The sequence below is a fragment of the Charadrius vociferus genome, unplaced genomic scaffold (assembly GCF_000708025.1).
Source record: "Charadrius vociferus isolate BGI_N301 unplaced genomic scaffold, ASM70802v2 scaffold56, whole genome shotgun sequence".
In the NCBI taxonomy this organism is placed as follows: Eukaryota; Metazoa; Chordata; class Aves; order Charadriiformes; family Charadriidae; genus Charadrius; species Charadrius vociferus.
This window is the reverse complement of record NW_009649057.1, coordinates 120,508-129,356: the sequence shown is the minus strand read 5'-3', so window position 1 is coordinate 129,356 and position 8,849 is coordinate 120,508. Positions and strand designations below refer to the sequence as shown.

The 8,849-nt window shown below is 60.2% G+C and overlaps 1 protein-coding gene across 1 annotated transcript in view; it reads left to right on the top strand.

The window, feature by feature from the left end:
- HMCN2 (hemicentin 2) overlaps nucleotides 1–8,849 on the top strand; it is a 42,897-nt gene that overhangs the window by 22,181 nt on the left and 11,867 nt on the right. The window contains 19 exon segments of the mRNA XM_009888054.1: nucleotides 395–676; nucleotides 1,238–1,405; nucleotides 1,573–1,686; nucleotides 1,881–1,967; nucleotides 2,453–2,644; nucleotides 3,078–3,248; nucleotides 3,645–3,758; nucleotides 4,051–4,193; nucleotides 4,369–4,519; nucleotides 4,749–4,967; nucleotides 5,193–5,306; nucleotides 5,374–5,561; nucleotides 5,755–5,851; nucleotides 6,131–6,292; nucleotides 6,682–6,795; nucleotides 6,919–7,050; nucleotides 7,518–7,661; nucleotides 7,769–7,928; nucleotides 8,290–8,662. Coding sequence (XP_009886356.1) covers nucleotides 395–676; nucleotides 1,238–1,405; nucleotides 1,573–1,686; nucleotides 1,881–1,967; nucleotides 2,453–2,644; nucleotides 3,078–3,248; nucleotides 3,645–3,758; nucleotides 4,051–4,193; nucleotides 4,369–4,519; nucleotides 4,749–4,967; nucleotides 5,193–5,306; nucleotides 5,374–5,561; nucleotides 5,755–5,851; nucleotides 6,131–6,292; nucleotides 6,682–6,795; nucleotides 6,919–7,050; nucleotides 7,518–7,661; nucleotides 7,769–7,928; nucleotides 8,290–8,662 — 3,125 coding nt within the window.

Genomic DNA, 8,849 nt, shown 5'->3' with positions numbered 1-8,849 from the left:
CAGCAGCAGCAAGGAGCATCACCTGGAGGTGCACGGTGAGCCAGCGGGCTCCAGAGACACAGAGGACCTGTTGGGGTGTCTGAAGGTGCCGCGATATCTCTCAGTGCAAAGTCCATCTGGACCCAAAAGTTCATAGCCATTGCCCACTGCCTTGGGTGTTTGGGAAAGGATGCTGCTGTAGCTGGGTTAGCTTTGCCCCTCCAGATTTCCTCTTGGCTCCAAGCTGATGGTGGCTGGTTTTCACTCCAGCAGCCCAGTTGCACTAGTTGCACCCGCTCACACTTGTTTTGCCCTCCTGCCGCCGCCATCCAGACCGACGGCATTCATATACCCACTTGCATGTGGCCAAGGGAGTTGCTAGTGTCGCCTCCACCTTGTGTCCCTCTGCCCACAGTGCTGCCGAGGATCCAGGGCAGCAGCAAAGCCCTGAGGAAGGTTTCTGTCATCAAGGCTGGCGAGACAGTTTTGGAGTGCGAGGCTGTGGGGACGCCACTGCCCACAGTGACGTGGGTGAAGGATGGGCAGCCCGTGGCTGGTGGGAACGGGATCCTGCTTATGGAGCAGGGGAGGCAGCTGCGCATCCCTAAGGCGGAGGTGGCCCATGCAGGACACTATGCTTGTCTGGTGGCAAATGCAGCGGGGCAGGAACGGAGAGAGTTTGACATTGCGGTGCACGGTAGGGGTGTGGGACAGGGCTGGTGGGTACGGATGCAGGCAGGCTTGGGAGGGTGGTGATGTCGCACAGCATGAGTGTGGAGAGCAAGACAATGTGGAGGTCTTGGACAACCCAGCACATAGAACATCTTGAGTCAGAAAGGGTATGCTCCAGGCGTAGCTGTAGAACTGTCTTCAGCAGGCAGGAGTTTCTCTCCAGGGTCATCAGAGCAGACGATCTCACACTTCATAAAGTCATCTACTTTTCAAGGACTTGGGGAAAACTCATGGGTCAAGGTACCAAGCACTTAAGCTGGAAAAGGCTCAGAGTGTGTGGCCAGCTTGGTGTCACGCCTATAAGCGTGGGCTTGGGGGTGAGGGTAGGTGGCACATACTTGCTGTGAGCCACCTGCCTCAAAACACCCTCAAAGTTGACAACTTCAGATGATGCTCATGGTCCTTCTGGGCCTGTGTCCTCAAACAGGAGGGTGGGAACAAGCCGGGTTTACTCAGTTTGCCTTGCTCCTCTGCTGTCTTGGTGACTGCTTTGTAAATGGATGTCCATCCTTTTCTGCATCCCCAGTTCCTCCTGAGTTTATTCAAGGATCAGGATTGACAACCAACGTCAGCGTGTCTCTGCATGGAGCCCTGACGCTGACCTGTGAGGCCACCGGTGTTCCTCTGCCCACAGTCACCTGGTCCTGGGAGGGCTCTCCTGTCACCCCCAGCGAGCACACGCACGTGCTTTCAGGTCAGGGATGAGGCATGGATGCTCTGAGAGATGGAAGCTTTGGGAACACATTTTGCCCCAGCGCTGATGGGTGTAAATGCAGTGGAGCTCCAGACCTGCAGGGGCACTGCTGGGATGGTCTAGTGCCTGGATGAGGGCTCTGAGACCTCTCTGCTCTGTGCTTCCAGGGGGCTGGGTGCTGAGGCTCAGCCGTGCGCGAGCCCAGGATGGTGGCCACTACTCCTGCCTGGCCAGCAACGTAGCTGGGGAGGCCAGGAGGCATTTCTACGTGGAAGTCCTAGGTAAGGAGGGGTCCTCAGTCTGCTGCAGGATTCCTGGTGGGATTTCAGAACTTCACTCTTGCAGGGACAGTCATGAGTTAAGACTGGGAATGGTGCAAGCTGCAGTGCCAGAGTCCTTTGTGCCTTAACATGTGACCTTGGAGGCTCAGTGAAACTGGTCAGCTGCTGAGGTCCCTGGTGGCTTGTGTTCCTAGTTCCTCCCCACATCGAGAATGCGGATGAAGAAGAGACCACCAAAGTGCCTGAGGGTCACCCTGTTACCTGGTCCTGCCTGGCTGCTGGTGAGCATCACACAGGGAGCGGAGGTGGCATGAGGAGGTGGGACATGGGGCTCAGGGACCTGAGTCTTCCTTTGTGGTGTAGAGCAAATGGATGGTGCTGGTCAAGCTGAAATAGGCTGCAGAGGATTTTTCGGGATAGTTCCTGGCTTTGCAGTTGGGCTGTCCGGGAAGCGCTGGGCCCACGCGGGGAGCTTGTTCCACGACGTAACCTCCAATCTTTCCCAAATGGAGCTAAAATTCCTCTAATCTGGTTTCTCCTTTAGTGATGGGAATAATCAATCACCTCCTACTCAGGACAGTTTTCTTTCTTCTTGCTGGCTCATCCAGCAGCCTCTGAAAACCTGATCCAGATCATGATAATTTTGGATTTGGGCTGGTGTCCCTGTTTCCCAGAAAAGCTTCAGCACAGTGACCCGGGTCAGGCTGTGCTCACACATGGAAAAAACTTCTCATGAAGGCCAAAACTTGCTTTCCACCCCACACAGGCAACCCCCAACCTAAGATCACCTGGCTGAAAGACGGCCACCCTCTGCCTAATGGAAACACCTTCTCCATCTCCCCTGATGGCTCCGTGCTCCACATCCCTGAAGTCTCCCTGTCTCATGCTGGCCGCTACTCCTGCATGGCCTCTAGCTCTGTGGCAAATCAAACCAAGCGCTACCTGCTAGATGTTTCAGGTACGAGATGCCTTCGAATGGAGGCAGAGTCTTGTGTGTGAGCAGGGAACGTGGACTTAGAGGGCTTTTTAATTGCCTGCCCCAGGTAGGTGGTGAGGATCACTTAACCCTACAGCCAGCAGCATGGCGTGATGTTCTGGACCTGCTAGAAAGCCCTCGTGAGAACTCTTTGATGGACATAAAGGGCCCATCTAGTGCAGGATCCATCTCTGATGATGGCTCGTGTGAAGGGGGAGAATGCCTTCTGTGTCCCCTGTGCTTTTGGAGGGCAGAGGCTGAAGCTGGGCTTGTGCTCCACATACTGTGCATTTCACACGCTGTGGTGAAGTCCAACTCCCTGAACTTGCATCATGCTCTCTGGTGGGGGGATGAGAGGACGGGGGATCCTAAGTGGGTGCTAATGCTGATCTGTCATGCAAATACGTCTCTGCAGCCAGTCCCCCGTTTGCTGGAGATGCTGCTCTTGCTGCAGAAGAAGTCACGGTGATCATCAACAATCCCATCTCCCTGGTCTGTGAGGCTCTGGCATACCCATCTCCCAACATTACCTGGCTCAAGGATGAAGTTCCCCTCAAAGTGTCTAGAAACGTCCAACTGCTCCCTGGTACTGTGGCCGTGTCTGCAGGCTCTGCATGACTGCCTTGTGGTCCCTTCCTCCATGCCCAGGAGAGTGGGAGTGGGGTCTTTTCTGCCTCTGGCTGTGGTCCAGGGATGGTGAGAAGTCATCGTCCTGCAGGACACAAGGGGCTCAGGCCATCAGGGGGATGCTGGGCATCCATGTGCTACATGATCTGATAATAGCTAGAGCCTCCTTGGCAGCACCAGTGAGACAGCACTGGTTTTTATAAGCCTGAAAACTGGGCTCTAGAAGAGCACTAGATCCCCTCGAGTCAGGTTTGCAGGTGATCAGCAGGTCCCTTAAGATGCCTTCTTGTGCTGCACGGGGATAGACAGCTGTGGCTGTGAGTGGCGACCCTCTGAGGAGACACCTTTTGCCCAGGTGGCCAAGGGCTGCAGATCCTGAATGCCCAAGAAGAGGATGCGGGCACATACAGCTGTATCGTGGCCAACAATGCTGGAGAGGCTGTGAAGAACTACGCTGTGAAGGTCCTGGGTGCGGGAGCTCTCCATGTTCTTCCTAATTCCTGCAGCGACCCCACCGCTGTAACTGGGCCAGTGCCTTTTCCTTCCCTTGCTGTGCCTTCACCCTGGGGAGCTGCACCTCTTGCAGCCACAAACATACCAGGATGTGGCCCCAAAAAGCCTCTGGCCTACCCTTGGGAGGGTAACGGGGTCTGTCTGAGGGTGTCAGCAACATCCCAAGGTGCTGCCTGACGGTGATTAAGGCAGAGCAAGAGTTTCGGGGGGTCTTCTCTCATCCCAGCTGTGTCATCTCTCCTCACTAGTTCCTCCTTGGATTGCCAGAGATGACCCTTTGGGGGAATTTGCCATGAAAGAGGTAAAAGCCACGGTCAACAGCACGGTAATGCTGGAGTGTGAGACCTGGGCTGTGCCTGAGCCGACCATCCGGTGGTACAAGGACAAGCAGGTGAGGTCCTAACTGCAACCAGGGAGGAGGTGCTGGTTTTGGGGACCCTCCCAGGTCGATGGAATTGGAAGATACCCTTTATATGGCTGCCTGGGCTCTGTCCCACTGGTGGCTGGGTAACCCTCCTCCTGTCCTTCTGCTTCTTCCTTGTCTTGGGGCTGGGGTCCTCGTGCAGCTCCTGGAAAGTGCCGGCCACCTCCAGATCCTCAGTGAGGGGCAGGTCCTTCAGATCAAACCAGCCGGCATCTCCGATTCCGGGCATTACACCTGTGTGGCCACCAATGCCGTGGGTGAAGATGACAGGGACTTCATCGTGCATATCCAAGGTGAGCCCTGGGTGACTGGCCAGTGCCTGGAGCAGCAGGTGACTCAGCAAGAGGAGGGATCTTTAGTGGGGTCCCTCGTGGGAGCAGAGCAGAGCGAGCAAGAAGAGGGTTTGTGTCTGCTGGAAAACTGACATCTCCTTGGCCCCAGTCAGGCCTGGGCAGATGCTCTGGTTGCACCTGCGGGTGCAAGTCCCTATTCCTCACAGCTGACCACAGCCTGTCCCTGCAGTTCCACCCCTCTTCCAGCAGCAGATGAGCCCCAACGAAGCCCTTGAGATCTTCTACCGGGAGGAAGACCAGGATGGGGAGGTGACGGAGCACCGTCAGGCCATCCTTGACCAGCCCACTGCGCTCTACTGTGACACCAACGCCATCCCACCCCCCCGGCTCACCTGGTACAAGGATGGGGAGCCCCTCTCCCCCGGCCCGGGGGTGCTGATGCTGCTAGGTAATGGGGATGGACCCTCGGTGTGGGGTTTGGGACGCACCTGCAGCAGCTTTGTAGGTTGAGACCATCCGTAGCGTGGCGGTTGGTTGCTGTCCCCTTGTTCCTGCCTGAGCGCACAGCACCCGTGGGACCTGCGGGGTCACCGGGGCTGCATGGGGGTCTGTGCACAGGAGGGGACCCTCCGACCCCCTGCAGAACCTTCCCCAACCCTGCCCTGTGCCGCAGGGGGACGGGTGCTGCAGCTGCCGGCGGTGCGGGAGGAGGACGCGGGCAGGTACACCTGCGAGGCGGCCAACGCGGCGGGACAGGACCGCCTGCACTACGAGCTGGAGGTGTTGAGTGAGTACGGGGCTGGGGCATGGGGTGGATGGAGATGCGTGACAGCTCCATAACCGCCTGCTTCCAGCTGCCCCGGCCATCCAGGGTGGCACAGAGGACCTGCCTGAAGAGGTGACAGCCACCATCAATGGCACCATCCGCTTCAAGTGCGAAGCCACCGGGCACCCAGTACCTGTAGTGTCCTGGCTCTGGAATGGTGTCCCCGTTGTGGTCAGCCCACGGCACCAGCTCCTGGAGGGTGGCATGGTCCTGCAGGTCGGTGTCCCTCTGGGCAGGGTCGCTGTGCCGGGGCCCACATGGGAAGACACTAGGTGGAGAGGATGGGGCACCCTTCCCTCCCCAAGGAGGTGGCTGCCCTGGTCTTGCCAGGTGTCGGGGTCCCCGTGGGAGCCCCAGCAGCTCCCCGGCTCGGGGCAGCCCTCAGCAGGGCTCTGCTCCCCCTTTGCAGGTGGCCGCAGCGGAGGCAGGTGACACCGGCAGCTACACGTGCGTGGCCGAGAACCCAGTGGGGTCAGCCGAGAAGCACTTTGCCCTCACCGTGCAGGGTAAGGCATCCCCAGGGCCCCCTCCCCGGGTTGCTGATTTACTCCCTCTTCCTCCTCCTACTCCTCCTCCTGTGCCAGCTGGAGTCTTCTGTGGCTCCTGAGCTGTGTGGCTGCCTCTGTCCCCCCTGTGCTTGTCACACTCGCCCTGTGTGAGGAGGTGGAGGTGGTGGCACGCTCCAAGCACGCGAGATGCTCGGTGCTCATTTCCTCCTGGGGACAGCTTAGCCTCCACAGTGACAGTTCCCCTCTGGTACTGTCTTTTGGGGTGTGCCGGAGCAGAAGCACCCTGGATCATGGGCACAAACCCTGAAAGCATCGACGGCATCGTTAACGGCAGTGTCTCACTGGTATGTGACGTCCAATCCCACTCCACTGCGGAGATCGCCTGGTACAAGGATGGCCATGTCCTGCGGCTCGGTGAGGAGGTGACTGTCACCCCAGGTATGTTGGGATGAGCAAGGGTGACAGCCTGTCCCCCAGGGCTTGGCATGGCCACCGGCTCTCGATGGTGGGCTCTAACTCCCCGAACGTCCCCGTCTGGATGCTGTCTGTGGGATTCAACTCAGACTTTCAGCTGTAACCGCACACTAACAACTTAGTGCCAAGTGATGCCTCCTGGTTGCGTCCTGCGAACTCTGTGCTGCGGCTCCTCAGGAGCTCAGCACCCGTCTCTGCAGCGCATAGCAGGGCTTGGACCTCAAAGAGGGGTTTTGACAGACAGACATCTCTCCACGGAGCTTGGCTGGCTGCTGGGGGACGGGGCAGCACGGTGGCCCAGACTCAGTCCTGGCTCCATCCTGCCCTGACTCCCCGCTCTCCGCTTCTCCCAGACTCGCGGGTGCTGCAGCTCCCTCGCCTGCAGCTTTCCAGCTCGGGCACATACACCTGCGTGGCGCTGAACGCGGCCGGCCGGGATGAGAAGCGCTTCATCCTCACTGTCCACGGTGAGCGGCGAGGGCTCTGCCGGGAGCTCTGCCCCCCCTGAGAGCACACTGAAGAGCTGAGGGCAAACCCTGGTCCCTGTGTTCCTGCTCACACACCCCATCCCCGCTCCTCCTCCTCCCCAGGGCCCCCAGGCATCGAGGACCCACAGCAGGAGACGCTGGATGCCGACATGGGGAGCTCCCTCGTCCTCACCTGCCAAGACACCGGTGTGCCTGCGCCCGCCGTCACCTGGCTGAAGGACGGGAGCCCGCTGGGTATGTCCTGACCCTCGCCACCGCCCCAACCTGAAGCCGTCCTGCCTCAGTTTCCCCATTTCTAATCCTGCTGCGAGAGAATTGCGGGGCCCCACAGGGGAGGAGGCAGAGCACGAAGGGGCTGGTGTTTCCCCCCGCGTGGTTTTTAAGGGGCCTCAGTTTTGTTGCAGAGGCTGAAACAACGGGATGTGGGTACGGGATGTGATGGAGAGATGAGGGGGTGAGCTCTCTGGGTACCAGCCCTTGGGTTAGCCGCTGGGACAGGGGTTTGTCCCCAGACTTGTGGCTCTGCAAAGCTCCAGCGACGCGTGGTACAAACACCCTGCTCTGCAGAGCCCCCACCTCCGCTTCAGCCAGCTCCCCAAACTTGTGTCCTGGGGGTGGGACGGAGGGAGTGTGACGACGTGCCTGGGGAGGGCTCGGTGGAGGAACACCGCTGCAGCCCTCTTCTCCCCTTCTCCTCGCAGAGAGCAGCCCGGAGCAAGGTCTGGTGTCCGGGGGGGTTCAGCTCCAGCTCAGCCCCCTGCAGCCCTTCCACCAGGGCCGGTACACCTGCCTGGCGCGTGGCCCGGGCACCACGGCTCGCAAGGACTTCAGGGTGCTGGTGCGAGGTAGGGATCCCCTGGGGTGGTGGGTAGGGGTTGCTGCAGGCTCTCCTTCGGAGGGGAACCTTCTTCTCCCCCTCCTCTTCCTCAGCCTCCCTCTCTTCTCGGTGCAGTGGCGCCCCGGATCGCCAGCGCGGGGGTCCCCAGCGAGCACAGCGTGGTGGAGGGCAGAGGGGTGATGTTGGAGTGCCGGGCGGAGGGGCAGCCCACCCCCCAGATCTCCTGGCTGAAGGACGGGCAGCCCCTGGGGCTGCAGCCCCCTTCCCGCGCCCGGTGAGTCCGGGGTGGGGGGGACCACCCCACAGGCTAGCGATGGCACAGCCCCCTCCGTGCCTCAGTTTCCCCATGCGCAAAAGAGCAGTGCAAGGCTCTGCTGCTTCTCCCTGCTTGGGTTGGGATGAGCACGTCCCAGCTATTTGTTGAGAAGCATCACCCTGGGTTAAGCCCTGGTGTCCTGGACGGTGCTGACGCCTGGCGTGGTCGCTGTCACCCTAGCAGGGTCCCAGCTCCAGTGCTGGCCTTGCAGTGCATCCCAAAATCCACAGCCTGGGTTACAACCAAGCACAGAGCATCTCTGCCCCGTGGGCACCTTAGGGATGGACACATAGGTCACTGCCCTGTTGTCCCCACGCAGGATATCCCCGGATGGCAGCTCCCTGCTCCTCGAGGGTCTCCAAGCCGCTGACTCGGGGGCATACACCTGCCTGGCCCGAAACAGCGCGGGCGAAGACGCACGGCTGCACACGCTGTGGGGGGGGCCGGGCCACCGGGGCCAGCCCCGGGGCCGCCTGCCCCCAACAGCCCCGTCAGCCCCTTCCTCCCCTCGCACAGTGCCGCCTGCCATCGAGAGAGGTGCTGATGAGTCAGAGGTGGTCCGTGGCATCTTCTCCGCGGTGGTGACACTGCAGTGCCGGGCACGGGGGTCCCCTCCCCTGCACGTGAGCTGGCTGAAGGATGGGCTGCCCCTGCGCCTGTCACCTCGTGTCACCCTGCTCTCTGCTGGGCACGTCCTCCGGTAAGAAGTGACCCTGCAGTGATGCTCAGCCACAGGCTTTGGGGCTGGTACCCGGGTTTGCATGCTGGGGTGGCCACAGCTGCACCCTGAGGTGGCTGCGTGTCAGCGTGGAGACCTTGGGGGGCAGTGGGGGACCCGGAGCTGGTGTTTCATTCCCATCCCTGTGCCCCGCTCCATGG